General features: G+C 39.7%; 1 protein-coding gene and 1 non-coding gene across 2 annotated transcripts; one reads left to right on the top strand and one right to left on the bottom strand.

The window, feature by feature from the left end:
• Positions 1–852: 852 nt before the first annotated feature.
• Positions 853–21,615, bottom strand: AMD1 (adenosylmethionine decarboxylase 1). Its single transcript, XM_063096639.1, has 9 exons — positions 21,208–21,615; positions 7,594–7,680; positions 6,321–6,447; positions 5,189–5,291; positions 3,782–3,824; positions 3,531–3,675; positions 3,316–3,408; positions 3,071–3,226; positions 853–2,526 (listed from the first exon to the last, which is right to left on the bottom strand). The coding sequence occupies exons 1-9, from the start codon at positions 21,315–21,317 to the stop codon at positions 2,386–2,388; spliced, it is 1,005 nt and encodes a 334-aa protein (XP_062952709.1). The 5' UTR covers positions 21,318–21,615; the 3' UTR covers positions 853–2,385.
• LOC134379410 (U2 spliceosomal RNA) lies at positions 8,362–8,547 on the top strand. Its single transcript, XR_010023801.1, has one exon. It is a non-coding gene; the product is annotated as a U2 spliceosomal RNA (small nuclear RNA).
• Positions 21,616–21,851: the final 236 nt, after the last annotated feature.

The raw sequence follows: 21,851 nt of genomic DNA, 5'->3' as shown, positions 1-21,851 counted from the left end.
AAGAGCCTAATCTATAATGAAAATTGGATAGAACCTTCTTCCTTCTTCAAACTTTTGACTTTAACTCCAAAATCTCAAATGCATAATCTTATTATAATTTTGTTTGTTGACGTTTGGTTTTATTTTTACGTTTTTTGGCAACTGGCCAGTTCAGGGGTCTGAACTCTTTTGACCTTGGTGTTATAACACCATGCTCTAATCAACTAACCCACCAGTCCCTTTATTCTGATTTCAACTTCAGACATATAGTATTTTGTCAAGTAGCCTATTTAAAAACAGGTCAACAGAAAACTTTCTGAATGTCACTAGACAAGTAATTAAGCAAACTTTTATTGAAGCTTAAATTGTGATACAGAAATACATTTCAACTGATTTAAGTCCAACACCAATGAAGGGAGAAATTATGGCACCAAAACTTTCCCTCTATCATACTAGGATTTAGATTGCTATTCAATTTACAGTTTTCATTTTTCTAGGCTTTGTTCCACACAAATTTGTACAGTTTTCAACATTAGAATTCTTAAATCTATTAGGAAAAACAAAACAAACAGACCTTAAGCCAACAAATGTCATCAAATCTACTGGGATACTGTTCAAGAACAAAATTCACTTTGAGCATTGGTCCTCAAAACAGAGCAACTCAAAGCATTAGGTGCTGTGCTCATTACAGAATCAAACTGATCGCATTGACTGAAAGTTTCCTCAACGAAACTTCAATCAACAACATGCTTAAAATAAAAGTCTAAACAGTGTTCCAACCACTTGATTTCAAACCAAGTAGATTTTATGTTTAGAAACACTAAAAAATGGTGTTTCATTTATAAATACGGAAGGAACAAAAACATCACTGCATCAATCCAGAAATTATTTATTAAAAAATTGTGAGGACAAGAAATACAAAATTTAGCCAACTTTGCAGTTCTCAGTTGCTTAAATCCCACAGTATTTGCAAATATAATCAAAAGATGCCGACTCTTGAAAGCTTATATATTTCTAGTCATTTCCCATTGAATATTTTGGAATTTTGTATGTCATGTATTATTTATTCATTCACATATTCTGCTTCATGATTTATATCGGAATAATCTGGATAATTCTTTTCCTGGGCAGTCATTCATTTGATCCTGTGACTTCCACGGTGAAAAAAACACCATAGTTAAAGGAACAGATGAAGTCAGAACACACAAATGCATCACAAAGTCACACAATGGAAAAAACAATGATTCTGCTTTGAATCAAAGTTTACATTACACTACTAATGGAAATTAGTGGTAATGACCGCTAAGCAAGTTAAGGTGAATGATCCAAGCTAACTTGACTTATTGAATCCAGAACAACCTTTATGCTAACTCTCTCCCCGTTAATCAATTTAGTGATAAAAATCCTTTTATACTACTTAGCAAGCTAGTAAAGGCATGGTGCTCCTTAGAAACTGATCTCATTTACTAAAGAGCACAGACTAGCATATGGTTTCCACCCACTTCAGCCAGTACACCCTAATCTCAATCTTCAACCTTGTGGGTTTTCCCTGCTAATCAACACTGGAGATGTTTATTTTTGTCACATCTTTCAAAAGAGCCCATGCCAATAGAATGGAGGTCCAATCCCCATGTCCTTAAAAGCCCAGGGACCATCTCCTCTCTACCGTCTGCGGTGTAAGAATATAGTATATAAATCCACAGTGTAACAGTGTATTGCTTTATTTGGGGGGTTGGGAGGAAGACACTAGTGAGGGAAGAAATCAATTAAAGGACTACAAATGCAGGGAGCAAAAAAAAAAATACATAAAATGAGAAACTGGAATCATTTTCTTAAGAGTACTGACTCAACTCTGGAAGAAAAATTTTAATTGCTGTTGCAAAAAACACATTGGTATGTAGGAGAAATTGGTTTCAGTAACATTAGTAGAATATATTCTAGAAAGTGGACGTAACTGGATGTAAAATTCTGGCAGCAATTTAATAGAACAGTCCCAAATGGTTAAGCTAAGGCCAACACCTAATGAGGACGAAAGCCTTGTCTGTGGGGAATTTTGGATGATACCTGGAGATATATTACACTGTGCCTAATAAACCAAATTGAATTGCTTTCACAAGTGTTGTAAAGTTCCATATAGTAAAAGTTTTTTTCTACATGCACTTCAATTTCACAGCAAGAGTGGCAAAGAATACCTAAACACAGAAGACAGCATTCATGCAAGATACCTAACTCCTTGATATAATAATGCATACAATTCAAAATGATTACACTATCATTACATCTAGGGCTTTCTGCAACTACAAGGTGGTGGTTATGGAAAGCATGGCCCCCAGTTTCAACATCTAAAAAGCAGCCACCACCTTCTATGTGTGTTCTCTTTTTGCGTTTTTTCTTCATTTTTCTTATTCAACTCTGCTGTTGCTGCTGCTTCTTAGCAAAACTGGTAAAAACAAAATTGTAATCATTGAACATGGCACTCTGGCAATCAAGACGTTTAAAACCTTCAATCTTCTGGGGCGAAGAAAGCACTGTGCGACATTTAGAACTCTGGGGGAAAAATTTAAAATAAATAACCATTAGTGTTTCCAATCTGCACAAATACTTTCAAACAAAATGGTTATGCAATAGACTTCTATTTTAATGAAACTGTGGCATTTTGAGTTATTTTAGCTGCCTTCTTACAAGCTGGTTGGAGTGGAGCACCTTATAGACCCCCAAGGGCCTATCAACAGGGAAAATTAATAGGGCAGGACGACAAATAGGAGATCAACTGGGCTATCTAGATATTTGTTTAATATCTATTAAAACAAAGATTGACAAAAGTCTAATGAAAGACAAAACTTCTCATCTACCAGTAACCTTAACTAGTAGTACCCTCTAGGTATCTGAGTCACTAGGTATGTGTGCCATCTTAGAATATATCTTAGGATAGGCCTCACTAGCCCCACTTCCTTTAAGATTTTATTGTCTGGGCTGGCCGGTTAGCTCACTCAGTAGAGAGCATGGTTCTGATAGCACCAAGGTCAAGGGTTCTGATCCCCCTACCAGCCAGTCGCGCCCCCCCCAAAAGGGGAAAAAGAGATCAAATTACCTGATTAACAAACAAGGTGGTCACAAATTTTCCTGGCTTGAAGACTTCCACAACTTTCCTGATCAGGTCATCATAGGAGGTCTGACTTAAGTTTGTTTCAAAGCTAACATAAGAAAATTCTGGTTCTGGAGTGATGTGAATAGTCCAATAAGTTCCCTTAGAGAAAAAGTTCTGTGTTAATTAATAATGGAAAGAGTACATTTAAAATATTTAAATAATTACTGAAGCAAAATATAATTACTTACATCCGATTTCATTCCATTCATTGAATACCCACAAGGATTGAACAGTGTGGCATCAATGACAGAACCTGGTATCAGGTCACGAATTCCACTCTCCTAGGAAAAAGAACAGAATCTAAATTAAACGCAAATTTGAAAAGTATACTGAGAATGAGTTAAACAAAACTTTAGTTCCCATGCAGAAGAATCCAGCAACAATTATTATTGAATATGCTTACACGAGTGACATCCTTTGCAGTAACACCATCTTTCATGTAGAACTGGTCCATAACTGCTGGGTCAAGCTCACTCATCAGAATTTCCAGGGTTTGATCTGGCTGACTGATTACCCGACTCTCTGGGAAATCCAGAGTATACAAGTACCTATATAAAAGAAAAAAATCATTTCTAAAAATGACAATTAGCAGTTTAAAATAAATTTCACATAGAACCACTACCAAAAAAATTCACAAGATTGCATCAAACATACCAACAGTCTGAATTCATACGTCCCATACAGTATGCTGCTCCATCTGTTCAGGGAAGAAAATATAAAATAAATATAAGATAAATTTAACGGGATGGCTTATTATCACCTTTACAATAAGCCGGGCGATACTATTTGCCACCTATCAGAAATGTCATCAATGAATGGAAATTTAGGTGGGTGAATTCCCAGATAGACAGGATGCCCACCCCTTGCCCTGTCAAAATAAATAAATAAAAATAAAAATAAATTCCCCCCCCCCCCGGCCATTACCGAGAGACGGCACTTCAAAAAGTTTGCAGAAAAATAAAATTAAAACAAAATACAAATATTTCCATGAACCTTCTGAAATACCCTCATACACTTCAGCTAGTCAGTCAGACTAAACGGTATTCAGAAAACTATGGCTTACCGTCCTCCTAAAACTCTTTTAGGAAATAGTCACCAATTTATCTACTCTCCCTATTAAATACAAGACATTTTATGTAACATTTCCTTCCCATATTGTTTCAGTCCCATCTATGAAGTAAGGGTGTTAGATTAGATAACCTTTAGTTCCCTGGCCTCTATAAATAAAAACTTAGTAAAAGAATGGAAGAAAATTTTGCCAACTTGGTTCAAGTAACACTATGATTATATTGTGCTGATCATTTTTAAGACAGCTCAATTACTGTATAAATTGCTGGAACAAAGTTTCTTTCTTGTTTTTTTTAAAGATGACTGGTGAAGGGATCTTAACCCTTGACTTGGTGTTGTCAGCACCATGCTCACCTAGTGAGCTAACCGGCCATCCCTATATTAGATCTGAACCTGTGGCCGTGGTGTTATCAGCACCACACTCTCCCGAGTGAGCCACGGGCAGGCCCTGGAACAAAGTTTCTTAACACAGAGGTTTATGAAACCACTGGGCATTTTTTGAGAAGGGATCATATTCTTCTTATTGTCAAAGGATATATGACCTATGTATTAACTCTGAGTTACATACAAAGTTGATCAATTCGCTAGAGGAAGATGAACTCTCCCTCTGCTATATAAAAAACCAGAGGTGGCAAGGGATCGATTCCATGATTCTCTTATTCCATTATCTCAACTGCTTGGGATGCACAATAATTTTTACAACTCTGTGTGTATGCACACAAAATAAAATTTGTATTAAGCTATCATTTACCTTAACTAAAAAAATTATCTGATGTTTTTATATTTTATAAACTCTCCATATTATGAATTATAAGCTATTATAAAGATGACCATTGTACTGATGTGACATCCAAGTTAAAAAAAAAAGTATGCAAGAGAGTATATATAGTGTGCTATAACTGCATACAGTATGCTCTCATATATATACAAGTTCTCTGAAAAGTTATACCCTCTAACTTGAAGAAAACAGGCTTAAACACTATTTAAACTTACTTGGGAAAATTGCATTAAGAAACTCTATTTCTTCCTGGAAATTCCGGTGTGGGTACCCTTGGTGAGAAGGCTTCATGAAATTCTTCCGAGAATAAAAGAAGCTCTTAAAAAAAAAAAAAAAAAAAGACATATTGATAACTTTAAGACACAGAGTTCTATCACTTTTTCTCAACTAATCAACTATTTTCTGCAGATCAAAACTCAGCAAAAAACTCTACAAATATTTTCTGCAACGTTGTACTTCTAACATATACCAAGTAGTGGGCTGGCCAATTTAAGCTCAGTTAGTTAGAGCATTCTGTTATAACACCAAGGTCAAGGGTTCAGATCCTTGTGTCAGCCAGCCACCCCCCCCCCAATAAAGTACACAAATTAGCTACCTGAGGTGATTCTATTATAGTCTTACATTAATGCACTTACAATATTACAATGTTTTTTATTCTGGAATAGAGAATAAAATGCCCAGTCTATTGATAATGGTTCATAACAACTATAGGATCAAAATATAACATTTCTTTCTACAGCAGTGGTTTCTAATCTGAGCTTTTTGATAATTATGTAAGGAAAAATTCTGCACAGCACATGTACGTTTAGTTTTAAGAGTGTCTTTTTTCTTTTGCTGCTGAGGCTGGTTGGTTAGCTCAGTTGGTTACAGCATGGTGCTTGCTGGTAACACCAAGGTTCAGAGTTCAATCCCTAAGTAGACACATCTTTAGTTCTCGAAAACTATCAGAATTTAATTGAATACTGACTACTGCTCTTCAACATAACTCTTTGTGAAGACTGAATCATTTTAGTAATGAAATTTTTCTTGCTTTCCCTTCTTTTCTTACCATTTCTTTACTATTCATAGTAACTGTGTCAAGAAGTTAACTTCTCAAAGTATCTGGCTTCTTTATTTCTTTCTCTCATTTGAATTATATCCCTACTCATTCTCTGCTTCCTCGATATTTTCAGCAACAGGCTCAACATTTCACAGTGTGCTTTGTCTTGTATGATCATCTTACCACTTATAATGTTCTTATGCATTTACTGAGGCGGTAAGTATTTATGTTTATTTACTAGGCACATCACAGGATAAGAACCTTAACATTTATGACCAAAAAAAGATTAAAGGTATTTGACTACTTACTTGAATTGAGTCAAACCCACTGTAATCCCTAGCAAGCTTCAACAGGGGAACCAGTGCTTTCAGCAAGAGGGTGGTACCACATGTCTTCAAAATGAAACGTCTCTTGGAGACAAACATGCTACTCTCACTGCAGGTGGAAAAAACAAAATTGCAATATTATAACAATGTACTAATGAGGATGCAATTAACCTATTATTGGATTATCATATATATGTATATATTTTGTTAGGATAAAGGAAGCAAATAATGTACTACAGTATTCATTTCCTCTTCTGTTATACAAAATCAGGGCCGAGCCCGTGGCGCACTCGGGAGAGTGCGGCACTGGGAGCGCGGCGACGCTCCTGCCTGCCGCGGGTTCAGATCCTATATAGGAATGGCCGGCGCACTCACTGGCTGAGTGCCGGTCACGAAAAAGACAAAAACAAAACAAAACAAAATCAGCTTAAGGTTCTACAGCCTCACAGAAACTGGCCTCGAATTAGGTGTAAAGCATATTAGCTCATTACACATACTCTCTTTAACTACTTAATCTTTCCTCCTGCACTCATCAGTATTACTAGTATCTGAGAATGCCAGATTTAAGTATTGTTTTTGGATATATCCACATATATATGGATATAAATAAAAGCTTTCCTGCTGACTATATACAATAGCATAAATGTCACTTACAGTATTTACTAAATTCATACTTTACCTAATCTAGTACTACCCACTCTCACATGTTACTATGTAACCATCTCATTTATTTCACTAGATAATAAGCTCCATGAGGAAGGAAATGTTTAGTTTTTACTCACCATTACATCCCCAGGTCTTGGCATATAGTAAGCATTGTGATATAAACATCTGCATATGCCAAACAGAAACTCAGTAAAAAGGAGGGACCTTATGTACCTTGTTTAATCCAATAGCTCTAAGGCCCTTCACAATATATACTGTAAGCATTCAAAATATTTCAACTCTGCACCTATAAAAAGGTTGAATGACTTTCTTTTATATACCAATACAACAACCCTGTGTTTGCTAATTTTCACTTTGCCTGAAGTTCTGATATTGAGACTCCTTCCTTAAAAGGCAGGACCTGCATTTGGGGGTGGGGGATACAGAGGTAAGAATGCCTAGATACTCAATGCTAACTACAAGGGAAAGATAGCAAACCAGCTTGAAGTTATTAGGTAAGGCTCCAAAACCTACAGCCTAGAAGCACCCGAGTTACTAACATTTTATCTTACATTACTATCTTTAAAATAAAGTAAAAATTAGGACTTACCTGAGTACATAAGCTTCCTGCTTGTCAGTTTTTGTCACACTTATGATTGAACATTGCACATCCTTCAAAAGTACATCCCACTCAGACCTTTAGGAAAAAAAAAAAAAATCATAAGAGAACTTGCCTACTCATAAAAATTACAAAGCTCTCACACTTAAAGGGCCGGCCTGTGGCTCACTCAGGAGAGTGCGGTGCTGATAACACCAAGGCTACGGGTTCGGGTCCCTATACAGGGATGGCCGGTTGCTCACTTGGGAGAGCCTGGTGCTGACAACACCAAGTCAAGGGTTGAGATCCCCTTACCAGTCATCTTTTTTTTTAAAAAAATAAAAATAAAAAAAAGCTCTCACACTTAAGAGTTTTCCAATTAAGACCACTTTTTTCTTGTCACATTCTTCATATTTTTCCAGCTTCTTTAATAAATACCAACATTTAGTTTGTTTGGTGTATACTGACATATCCAGATAAAAGATGGACACATTATTAATAAAATAATAAAAAAACCCAAACTTACATATTTACAAATTACTAAAAGAAAAATGGACCCCCCCCAAAATGTGAATAAGCCATTCACAGAGGAAATTCAAAATCCTATAAACCAAAGTAAATCACATCAATTCTCATTACTGATTAAAAAATTTAAGTTATAATGGGATAACTTGTCTATCAAATTCACGGATTTTTAACCTTACTTCAAGAAACGCTTTTAAAAAAGCATCATTTCAACAATCAAATTGGCATAGATTTTAAAGCCTGTAGGAGCAATCTGTTTCTCTTACACTGTTTAGTATTAAAAAAGAACAGTCTGTTCTTATCTGTTTAATATCTGATATATCCTCTATTTGACAATATATTAAATGGACTTTTGGAACAGGAAGACTGACCTAGAGCATGCTCTATCCACTCCATACATGGACCTGGTATTGCAGTACCTGCAGGAGCCGTGCACCTCTGCCATGCCCCCCCCCCCAAAAGTGCTAGAATTTCCACCATAACATTACTAAGCAATTTTTAAGAAAAGAGCTATTAAATTCAGTTATATTCAATATTTATATTAAGACTTCTAAACATGAAGAAAAAATATTTTAAAAGATTTTTAAAAAGACTTCTAAACACATTCCATGGCTGAGCTAGATAGTATAACATGTACTTTTCCTTTCTTACACAACTTCTCTTTATTTAAAACCCATCTTACTCTTTAACTTTTCTGTTTTCTACAAACATACAAATTTATCCTCAAATTTCCCCCAACTATCTCCTTTCAACATTTCTTTTGATTCTTAGCCAAGAGTAGTATAATAAGAAAACTAACTAATCAGAAAGCTCTATGCACATATGGATGGGCCTCGTTAACTGAATTCCACTATATGGCACTATGACTAGGCTGTTCCACTAGTGTTTCACATAAGGAACTCCCTTATGGCAGCATACTTTAGTTCTTTCCTGGACAGGTCAAATTACCCAAATATTCCAATCTCTTGCCTGGAGAGCATTAAGATTTCTGAGGAAAATGAGGGTAAAGGGCTAGGGATCCCACACTACATAAGCTTTCATTCTTTTAGTGTGACACTAAACAGTGTCCTTCAACAGTACCTGGTGTCCCCTCATTTCATAAAGATCCTGTTTTACTCTCTCGAGAGGATAAACCATTATCTAATCTTAAGATCTCTCGGCATTCCCCCTTCTCATCTAACTCAGACAAGTTTTATAACATAAAGACAATGAATCAGAAACAAGAACTGAATTGAATAAAACCACACAGGCTGACAGATATATAGATAACTAAATCCATCCCCATTTTTCTGTCGCACTGGGCATTTCCATAAGCTATTCTCTTTTCCTAGACACAGGATACCATGCACTTGATCACCCAAACAAGGACACTTTAGAGTAAAAGAGAACTTCCTAACTGTGTTGAGACAATACTGTGACTGTTCTGGATACTGGAGAAATGTCACCTTACCTAGAACCTAGAACCCCTGTTCTTAGCCCCCTTCTTCGACTCAAAAGTCACCCCTGACCCCTGCTAGATCATTTCTGTCAATTAAAAGGTTTCAAAACTTATAAGACTTACGAATGTATTTTATTTATGTGACTATTTTGGTATTCATGTGAACGCCACTAGAATTATTCCATGCAGCTATGTATTTTTAAACTTACCATTGTTTCTATCCCTAATGCCCAGCTCAGGTCACAGCAGGCCCCCAAATATTTGTTATATCTGGCAATAATTATTCTGGTTAGATTTTACAGACTGGCTGAGAAATAACAGCCAGCCTAATTTTTTAAAGTTTAAAATTGTTTTATGATCCTGTTTTTTTAAATTGGTCACCATAATAGCATAGACATTTAGAGGGCAAGTTCTTAAAAAGATAAACTTACAGATTCATTGTAAAGAAATATCCTGTTATCAACTACAGATGTCTTTTTGTACTCAGACTGAAATGCTATCTTACTCCAATTCCACATAAATGAAGTTTATTCATTTCATTGCCAAATGACTTAGCTGTTACACAGAACCCATTCCTTGTAAGTGTGAACCTAGACATAGAATGTGTTCTAAAATATTTTTCTGCACCACACAGACTCTTATTTCTGGAAATCCACTGACATCAATTGTTTTTTTTGTTTGTTTGTTTGTTTTAAAGAAGATGACCCATAAGAGGATCTTAACCCTTGACTTGGTGTTGTCGGCACCACGCTCTCCCAAGTGAGCTAACTGGCCATCCCGGATCCAAACCTGTGGTCTTGGTGTTATCAACACCACACTCTCCCAAGTGAGCCACAGGCCGGCCCTGACATCAATTGTTAATAAAAATTGATCCCACAGATCCTTAAGGTTCTGTTAACTTTCTCCCAGTCTTTCTTATCTCTCTTGTTGAAACTGGATAATTCCCATTGACCTATCTTAATGTTCACTCACACTTCCTTCTGTTATCTCCACAAAATAAAGTCCATCTAAGCTGACATTTTACTATATTATATTCAATTTAAAATTTTCCATTTGTTCCTTTTTTTTTATATCTTCTATGTCTACCTTTCCTTTTGTTTCAAGACTGTTCACCCTTGACCTTCCGGTCAAGATGGTGGAATAGACAGTCCCTAGCGTCACTCTCTCTCACAAATCAACTGATTTAAACCATAAAAACATAACATCAAGTGCATACAGAACGGGGAGATGTCCAGTGGGGGAGGCAGAAGCTCCAGAGACCACATGCCCTGCCTCACACGACCGTTGCAACAATCCAGCAGATAGGCTTCAATGCCGCCACGCGGCTCCATTCCCAGCCAAGCCCAGCCCAGTGCGCACAGTGTGGGGAGACGTCCGGCAAGGGAGGCAGAGGCTCCACAGAAACCACACACCCTGTGGGGCCGCAACTGCGTGATTCAGCAGGTAGGCTTCACGGCAGGCACCCGGCTCCATTCTCAGCCCGGCCTAGTGTGCTCGGAGCAGGGAGACGTCCCACAGGGGAGGCGGGAACTCCACAGGGACCACACCGCTGCTGCAGGGCCCAATGCGTAGGGAGCACAGAGACGCCCAGCAGGGGAGATAGAGCTCCGTAGAGTCCACACACCCTGTGCCAGGGCCACTGCTGCGCGATCCAGCAGCAGGTAGGCTTCACCACCACCACCCGGCTTCTATCCCAAGCCCGGCCTAGCACGCAGGAGCAGCAAGAAGCCCAGCAGGGGAGGTGGAAGCTCAGCAGAGACCACACACCTTGCGGTACCGCCTCTTGATCCAGCAGCCCAGCAGAGTCCAAGCTGACCAGAGAGGTGGCTCCCCAGAGAGGCCCAAGACCCAAGGCAACCACACACGCAAGGCATTAGTGGCCAACTGAGCAGTCACTGAGGTAGCCATACCAAATTGGCAACCACAGCAACATCTTAGTCAGTCAATAGTGTCAAACCTGTGGACTGTGAAACCCCCTGCCACAATGAATAAACGTCAAAGAAAAGATACCAGAAATACGAAAAATCAAGAAAGTACACCACCAAAGGATAATAACTCTCAAGCTCTAGATCCTATAAAAGAAGCCCTTGAAGTGACTGACAAGGAATTTTGAGTGATAATCTTAAGGAAACTGAATGAGATACAAGAAAACTCAGCTAGACATCATGATGAAACGAGGAAAAAGACTGTTCACCCTTACATTTTATAGAATGGTTATGACAGCTGCTTTAAAATCACTGCCTGTGAGGCTGATACCTGTTGACCATCTTTTCCTTTGAAAGATACTGAGATTTTTCCTGGTTCTTCCTACTTTGAGTAATTTAGGATTGCGTCCTTGATATTTTTATGATGTTATATAATTCCAGGTCTTGTTGATTTTTAAAAATTGTTTTTAGCAGGCAATCTATTTGGTTAGGTTCAGACTTCAAATTTTGACCCAACTTCTGTGGGTAATGTTACGGTTATAATGTCAGTTTAGTTATGAAAGTCTCTGCCATGCTATTTAGATCTGTCCCACTTATGTGCCATCCAGTGGCCAGTCTGGAACCAGGGAGGTGGTCTATCCCATTATTTCAGTTTTCAAAGCCTCTGATGTGTAGTTTAGGGTCAAACCCGTGCATGAGCAGGTTGGGAGGCATTTATATTAAACTTTATGGGATTACTTTCTTCAACTCTCCTCTCCACAATCTCGCTGACAATGTCTCATTCCCAGAGGGGTCCCCTCCCTCTTCTTCATACTCTACCTATAAAGGGATTTAGTTATCTCCACTCTGCAGCACAATGCCTGTGTCTGTTTTCCCTTTGTGGCCAGGAGAGAGGGAAAAGATCAACAGGGATTCCCATGATGCTCTTTGTACCACAGTTCCTCTGATTTACAACGGATTCCCCTCCCTTGCTGTTTTAGGCATCTGCATGGCCACCACAACTGCTACAGGACCACATGGGTGCTAGGGCAAGACAAAACAGAAAAAAATAAAAATAAGGAAAAACAAAAAGGAGTCCTCTTTCTTTCTTTGCAGACCAGAAATAGAAGGCCTCTCTTGGAGCTCTTTTTGTCTGCACCTAGTGTGCAGTTCTGGGTTTTTGGCTGCCTGAAACCAGCTCAGGAGAAACCAGGAGAAAAAAAGAAACAAGAAATTCACTGCTGATTCAGTGGAATTTTTTTTTTCTAGTTTCCGTTTCCAGTTCACCAGCTAGCATTTATTTCTCAGAGTCCTCAGGTAACTACTCCATGCATTCTGTACAGGGCTTTTAGCTGCATTTGGTAAGAGAGTGTAGTGTGCTTCCTCCATCTTGGCGGAAATCAAATTGCTCTGGTACTCACTCGTCATTAATCAATAAACTCTGCATCCAAATCTTTCCTCACCTAACAATAATGTTCAAGTAGTCAGTATTTTTTTTAGAGACATAGTGTGAGAAAGGCAATTGCTTTAAACACTCTGAGACATAGCTGAATAGTCTATCAACCAAGTGATTATAAAGACATAAACTTATGAGAGCCGCTAGGATTAAGGGCAAGAAAATAAAAGACAGAAAACTGGAGAAATCAATATAATGTCAGACATGTACATAAAACAGAAGAGAAAGGTGAAAAACAACTCTGAAACAGCTTAAAATTTCAGTAAATTATTTTTATCACATTTCTATGGGGAAAATCAACACGCCTTTGTAAATAAATCTTTATTGGACCCTAGCCACACCGATTCATTTATATATTGTCTGGTTATTTCCTCCTTGTAAGGGCAGAGCTGAGTAGTTGCAACACAGACTGCCTCACAAAATTTGATGTTTACTCTCTAGCCCTTTATAGAAAATTTGCTAACTACTGTCTTACAGGATCACACAATCAGTATTATGTGATTTAGTGGATGAAGTTATCATGGAGCTATTCAAGCACACAATTCTTGGGTGCTTGCAGAACACAAATATACTGTGGATATAAAATATTTCATGATTTGAATTACTTTTTCTGATCTTAAGTGCCACTTCCCCATTGATCTAATACAATGGTTCTCAACTAGGGATGATTTTGCCACCCAGAAGACATTTAGTGACATTTCTGGTTGTCACAACTGGGGTGATGATGGTGCTATTGCTACATGTAGTGGATAGAGACTTGGAATGCTGCCACACACAGTATAACAAACAGGACAGGCATCCACAACAATGAATTATTTGTACCAAAATGTCAAGAATATTAAGAAATACAACCAGATATGTATGACAAATGGTCCCAAAGAAATAGATGCTCTTTATAATGATACACATGGATTGAATGATCTTAGTCACCATGCCTGAAAACCAACACTTTAGTGGTAAGCCACAATTTATACTAAAAAGGCTGAGGTCTCCGTAGGACCAACTGCACCCCCCACCACACACAAAAGGCTGAGGTCTAATAAAAATGTTTATGAGGGAAAAAGTAAAAATTAAGATAACAAAGACTTCTAGGTCACCTGATTCAATAAAACAAAATGGCGAACTTTTTTTTCCATGTAAAAAGTAACTAATTTAAAAATGACTGAGGTGAAGTACCTTGGACAAGGGGGCCAAGACTATCTTCAAGGAGTATCTTCAACAAATGGTGCTAGAAAAACTGGATGCCTACATGCAATAGAATGAAATTAGACCCTTACCTCCTTACATTATACACAAAAATTGACTCAAAACTATAAAATTCCTGGTATACATAGGACAAAAGTTTCAGAACATTAGATTTAGCAATGATTTCTTGGATATGACACCAGAGATACAGGCAACAAAAGCAAAATGCCAAATGGGACCACAAACTTATAAACTTCTGTGCATCAAAGGAAACAATCAACAGAGTGAAGTGACAACCCACAAAACAGGAGAAAATATTTGCAAATCCTGTCTGAACAGGGTTGATATCCAAAATAAAAAACACTTACAACTCAAGAAAAAACAAGTTGATTAAAAAATGGACAAAGTGCTTAAACAGACAATTCTCAGCAAATGTACAAATGGCCAACAAGCATATGAAAAGATGTTCAACATCATTAGTCAGAGATATGCAAATCAAAACCACAATGAGATAGATAACCACCTCGCACCCATTACAATGGCTACTACTAAAAGAACAGAAAATAACAAGTGTTGGTGTGAATGGGGGGAGAAGTTGGAACCCTTGTGCACTATTGGTGGCAATGTAAAATGGTGCAACCATTATGACAGTATGGAGGTTCCTAAAAAATTTTAAATAAACTTACCATATTATCCAGTAATTCCACTTTTGGGTATATACCCCAAAGAATTGAAAGTGGAGTCTAGAAGATATATTTATATTCCCACATTAACAGCATTATTCACAATAGCCAAGAGGTAGAAGCAATCCAAATACCCAACTATGCTGTATTTATACAACGGATGATACAGCCTTAAAAAAGGAAACCCCATTACATGCTACAAAGTGGATGAACCAAGGACATTATGCTAATATAAGCCAGTCGCAAAAGGACAAACTGTATGATGCCACTCTAGTGTCTAGAGCAGTCAAAATCATAGAAACAAAGAAACCAACCCAGAACGCAGCAACACTGCTAACTTAATCACAGTATTAAGGTGTTTCTCTATATAAAAAGTACCCCAAATTTAAATCTTTATCAGTATAGTTATTACTGCTCTCAGCTTATTACTAATCTCAATGTGTGCTTCTTAAAGATAGGTGGTTTAGACACAGTTCAAACCTTTTTGAAACTGTGAGGAATGTAATGAGAGGCTTAATTCTTCAATAGGAAGCTTTTCTACTCCAAAAGCTTTACATTAAAAGGATTTTTGGCAATGGCTTGAAATTCCTTCAACATAAATTACTGATACTGCAATATTGTGAAATGGATGTAGTCAAATAAGGCATGAGTTCAGCAGGGAAACTTAACGTTGAAGTGTGATTTACTATCTTTGTAACTGCCTCAATCCTTTACTGAAAATTGTTTTAGTTTACAAAATTAGTAAAGCAGAGTAAAAACAGCAGAACATCCCACCAGTCCTAAATGTGATTTCCAACAATAGAGATTCTAGTTTTCATGTTCTCATATAACTGTAAAAGACAAAACACCTCTACATTCCAAAATTAATAAAACATTTATCCTTTTCACTTCCACTAGAATTTTCCATCTTAAACCCACCTTGTTACTTACTAACTGCTCAGGTCTGTGATGAATTCTAAAGCAAAAAGATTAAAGCAAAAACTGCAGCCTTATGAAACCAAGGTCACAGGTTCAGATCCCCATACTGGGCCACATGCCAAAAAAAAAAAAAAAAAAGACACAAAAAGGATTTTACAGTCGCAAAAAGTCAGATTAAACTATCTTTTCACACCAAAATTTCTTATTTTCTAACAGACTTCCTCCTCACTACTCCCACCCTGCTTCGAACTGCCATTGCCTATAAAAGGCTTTTGTTCAGAACAGCAATTAGTCCAGCAAGTCTAAGCCATTTTTAATATGGTCACTGATTTTTATTCAACAACCTTTTAAAACCTGAAAAATCAGAATAAACTGCAGGTTAACCCTAAGCAACTGCTTTTCCCTTTTTAACATTTGAACTCCAAAAACTGTGTGAAATAAGCGAATTTTACAAATCCACACAGATCATCTGTTCCTTTACTTATCTGGATATGCCTAGATTGCTAGTTTGTCAAACATACTGTTAAACAGCATTCTTTAACCCAAGCCATATCAGCCAAGATTTTTCTTTGTTAAAAAAAAAAAAAAAAAGCCTAAATAACGTGCCCCTTTCTCTCACTTGAAAAATCAGTAAAAACTTCTCAGTATTATGTAATCTGTTCAGATTACACTCAAGGTAAATCACACTAAATGGCCTACAAGAGGGTGAGAGGTGTCTAGTAAAAAAAGGTAAACATTCAGGAAGAGGGCTCCAACTTGACTTGGCAATTAAAGCTTAGAAAGATGAGCCAATTTTGCTTAAAGTGCATTCTATTTTCTCATACCATACACAAAATCAGTTCCGGATGGATTGCAAATCTAAATATGAAAAGTAAAACAATAACATTTAGGAAAAAAAATCTTCCTGACCTTGGGATGAGCAAAGATGTCTTAAATGGGATACAAAAACTATTATTAACCATGAAAGGCAAAACATTAAAATTGGACTTCTTTTAAATTTTGAACTCCTGCTCATAAATATACCATTACAGAATAAAGAGGGAAGCCATACAGAGGGTATAAAATATTTGTAATACACATATTTAACAAGTTGAAAATTAAGTCAACCCAAAAGTAGGAAAATAGACAAACATTTCACAAGAGGATAACCAAATGGCCAATGAGGATATGAAAAGATGCTTAACTCCATTAGTCAGAAATGTACCCCCAAAAGGTCTCTCGTGCCCCTTTGTAATCCATCCCTCCCTTTGCCCATCCTCAGGCAACAACTCATCTGTCAGATTAGTTTGCAGTTTTCTATAGAGTTTTACAGAAATGAAATCTTAATGGCATGTATTTTTGGGGGGGGTCTGGCTTCTCTGGCTTAGCATAATTACCATTTGTATTATCAGTCATGTTCTTGCATGTGTAGATGGCTCATTTCTTTCTTTTTTTTTTTTTTTTAAAAGATGACCGGTAAGGGGATCTTAACCCTTGACTTGGTGTTGTCAGCACCACGCTCAGCCAGTGAGCGAACCGGCCGTCCCTATACGGGATCCGAACCCGGGGCCTTGGTGTTATCAGCACCGCACTCTCAGGAGTGAGCCACGGGCCGGCCCTAGATGGCTCATTTCTTTTCATCACTGCGTAAGTACTCTATTGTATGGATCCGTCACAATTTGTTTATCCTTTTGACTGTTAACAAAGATTTGTTTCCAGTTTCAGGGCTATTACAATGCTGCCATGAACATTCTGGTAAAAGTCTTTGTAGAGATCTATTTCCTGTTCTCTTTGGTAAATACATACGAATGGACTGGCCGGATATTTAACTTTCTAAAAAACTGCCAAACCATTTTCCAAAGTGGTTGTACCCTTTTACATCTCATCAATATGAGAATTCTGGTTCCTTCATGTTTTGTCAGGTTTTGACCTCAAAATTACAGATGCTAACCACAAAATAAACTGGAAAGTGTGATTCCTGTTTCTTGAAAAAATGTGTTAAAAAGGTTGGAGTAAGTTCTTCCTTGAATGATATAACACTCCAGTAAAACTATCCAGGCTTAGTTTTCCTTGTGGGATGATTAATGACTAACACAACCTATGAAACTGTTATAGGACTTTTAAGTTTCTATTTCTTCTTCCATCAGTTTTGGAAAGGCATTTTTCTAGGAATTTTTCCATAATATCCATATCTTTTGGACATTTGAGCTTTCTCACCTCTTAATATCCTTTCTATATACTTAGGTCTGACATGCTTTATAAACAGATGTACTTGCTCATTTAAATCAGTTAGTCTGTCTATATTTAATCTATCTACATTTTAATGAAATTATTGGGGGAGGATGTGAGACAAGGACAAGCAAGGACTTTCTGACCTTCAAATTTTTATAATTAAATAAAAACAATGCAACTAGAGTATTCTGTAGAAGGATGAATATACAAAAGCAGTCTAAAACTCTCCAGTGACAGTGACCCTATTTCCTCTTGAATAAAAGTACATCAAATTGCTAGGGCACCTTTAATGTGCAGTCTTTTGGATTAGAATCTGATATTACTTTCACCCTTTCTCACAACTGCACTTGACTAGTCTTAAAAAAAATAAATAAAAGGAAAGAAGAAATCTGATATTTCGCTCTCTTTTCCAGCCTTGGTTGCTTAAAAAAAAAGGAAAAAAAGATTTTGTCCTTAAAACCAAAGAATCCAAAATAAAGTTAACACCATAAGTACTATACATATATTAACCTATTTAATCCTTAGAAACTACCATGAGATATATACCATTATTGTCTTTGTTTTAGAGATGAGAAAACAGCTAACACAGTTATTAAATGCTGTCTGAATTCAAACACAGTTTTTCTGAAGGCCATGCAATTAACCATTTCATTATGCATAACTCTTCTAGAAGACTGATAAACCTTCCCTGAGGTCTCTGCAGCCTGCAATCTACCTCCTCAAAGACCAGGCTCCGGGCCGGCCCACGGCTCACTCCGGAGAGTGTGGTGCTGATAACACCAAAGCCACGGGGTTCGGATCCCATATAGGGACGGCCGGTTAGCTCACTGGGTGAGCATGGTGCTGACAACACCAAGTCAAGGGTTAAGATCCCCTTACCGGTCATCTTTTATTAAAAAAAAAAAAAAAAAAAAGACCAGGCTCCATCTGATTTTAGATATCTAGCACCTACTATTTTTCAGCTACTTTTATATCTCCTAGGAAATAACCTAACCTGTGCATTCATGCTTCACCAGTCACTGAAAAATGTTTCTATGAAAGTTACCAGTGGACCTTAGTTAAATCCAATAGATTTTTTTCATTTCTTATTTGCTTTATCTAGAGCGGCAGTAATGTGGTAGGTAGTACATTCCCAATAGTGGTTCAACGAATGTTAAACGTCCACAAAATGTATGGCACTAAAACCATGAACTCTACGAAATGGAATATTCTGTCCTTAAGTGGTTCCTAAACATTTAAAGAAATTAGATTGTTTAAAAGCCTCAACTCTCAACCGTCAAGAAGCCCAAACTAGGACTGGCCCGTGGCTCACTTGGGAGAGTGTAGTGCTGATAACAAGGCCACGGGTTCGGATTCCTATATAGGGATGGCCGGTTGGCTCACTTGGGAGAACGTGGTGCTGATAACACCAAGTTAAGGGTTAAGATCCCCTTACCGGTCATCTTAAAAAAAAAAAAAAAAAAAGGAGCCCAAACTTAGATTCTGGAATTTTTACCCTCAGAACTTTGGAATATCACTTTTTCCGCTTTATTAAGAACGAGTACTTACAAATTATTTAAGGCTTCAAACATTTTTAAAGACAACAAACAACACAGTTTTTGTTATTCATTTCCTAAGACTTTCTTACTCATTACTTCTTGCTTGCCAAGATTTTCTATGTAATAATCCTGATAGCGATTGTTTTATCTAACGCCTATGGTAAACACGAGTTGCCCCATCTGTGAAACGGAGGAAATACTAAGCTTCCCCATGATTATTATGAGAAAAGTAACCGCTTTTTTTTTTCCCAATTATTATGAGAAAAGTAACCGCTTCCTATAACATAGATGTTAAGTGTTTAGAACTGACCCTGGCATACGGTAAGCGCTATGTTGGACATTGACATTTTGGCGATCACATTTACTTTTCCCTGCAATGGAATCGTTCAAAATAGAAACTGGGTTTCTCAACGTGCCTTAAAGTCTCGGCAGCACGTGTCCTACTGGATTCTCTTCTCCAGTTGCTTTTTGTCAAGGGACGGCTGCCAGCGCAGCCAACATTCCTAAAACGCCCATTGGCTCACACCCTCAGGCCAGGCTGTCGGTGGGGCCCAGGAACTCATTGGTCGCTGCCTCTCAATGAAGCGGGCCACGCCGGTTCCTCCGCCACACGGTAACCCTCGGCGCATTTCTGCGCGGAGCCGGGGAAACCAGTGGAAGGGCAGAGGAAAGCAACGGGTTGCTTCCGGTGTGACCGCCGCCGGGGACAAGGGACAAGGCCCAGGCATCCCCGATGTCCCCTGTGCTTTTATTTGCGCTCGAATCTCCACAGCAAGACCGCTAAAAGCCCTCTTCCGCGCGATCAGCCCAGCGCTCTCTCGCGTGACTGCCCGCGGTGGGAGCGGGCTCTGGATTCCTTTGCTCAAGCTCAAGGCATTAAAGGCATTAGGTCCTGGGTCTGACAGGCCTCTCCCGTGAAATGCAGGCAAACCTAACCCCACCCCGCACCTCTCCTCCGCCCCGCCCCGCCCTCCCGGATCCCGCCGACTCGGTAACAGGTTACACCGCCCGAGGTCAAGAAACCCGGGAGCAACCCCCGACGGGCTCCGCGGCTGTCTCCCGGGGCCGCCCCAGGGACCACGTCGTCAGCCTAGCTGCCCCGAAAAGGCTCTGGTGCAGAACCCGTTAGGGCGGCGGTGGGGCCCAGCCACTGCGACACAACTACTCCCGCCCAGTCCCCGCCACCACAGGCAGGCTGCGGCGACCGCGGGCCGGAGGCCTGCTCGCTGGCCCCTCAGCCATGGCCCGGAGGGCCCCCTTCTCTCGGCGCCCGTGGCAGGGACGAGACCGCTCCAGACCCGCTCCCTCTCTCCTTCACTCCCGGAGGCGGGCACGCCCGAATTAGCGCCTAAGGCCGCCGAGCCACACCTGCCGGGGGGGGGGGGGGGGGGGGAACCTGCAGTCCCGTTCGGGGCTCGGGCCACCAGCGACTGAGGGGAAGATCGGGAGGTGCAGGCCGCAAAATCCACCCGAGCGGCGCCGCCCGCCGCCCCGCACGCCCCCCGCCGCCCCGCACGCCCCCCGCCCAGGACGTTACCTGAGCACGCGGCCGCGCCGGCCTTCTCCCCTCCCCCAGGGCAGTGCCTGGGCCGGCAACGGCGGCGGGAGAAGCCGGCTCCCGCCCCGCGTGGACACTGCCGCTTCCCCCCAAACCGGGAACCCTTCACAGCCGCCGAGGAGACCCCCGGTCGCGGACCTGACCCCAGACCGCTTGCGGGAGACGACAGCCCCAAACCCGGATCTGTCGGCGACAGTCCCGGGCACTCACCTTGGGATAGTGCGAAGATCCCCAGATCCTTGGTTTGCGTCGGGTTGCTGCCGGGAGAACCAAACCTCCAGCAGCTTCTCGGTACCTTCGAAAAAATGTGCAGCTTCCATCACCGTGAGACTAGCGAACAACCAACAACCACAGAAAATCAACTAAATTAAATCTCTTCTCCCGCCGCTGCCGCTGCGGATTGTTCCAGCTGTGTTACTAAAGTTCAGGTTCCTTTTTTTGCTATAATTTTATATTAACTTTTTTAAAAAAAGGATTAATAAAATTTTCCCGGCTTTTTTTGTGAGCGAAAGTTGAACGTGAGTCTGTTGGAAATAGAGGCAGATACAGTTCAGTCTCTTGTAGTCCGCTGCTTCCCCGTTAGAGAGAGTTGAGCGAGCGCTAGCTAATGTCGCCGGCCATACTGTGCTAGCGAGGACGCTGCGCGAGCACCGACCTTATATACCCGGTCTCCCCCGAAAGGACAGGAAGTGACGCGATCGTCCCGCCCTCACGACTCATAGCTGCAGCGGCCTATCAATCACTTGCTGCGGAGAGGCGGCTGGCTGGCGTGGGCCTGCAGGGATCGCGGGGAGCTACCCGCTGCGCCGCAGCTCCTGCTATCGCTGGCCGCTGAGCGGGATCCTGTGCTGTGT

This window comes from Cynocephalus volans, chromosome 5, assembly GCF_027409185.1.
Source record: "Cynocephalus volans isolate mCynVol1 chromosome 5, mCynVol1.pri, whole genome shotgun sequence".
Classification (NCBI taxonomy): domain Eukaryota; kingdom Metazoa; phylum Chordata; class Mammalia; order Dermoptera; family Cynocephalidae; genus Cynocephalus; species Cynocephalus volans.
Note: the sequence above shows the minus strand (reverse complement) of the source record. Positions and strands in the feature narration are given on the sequence as shown.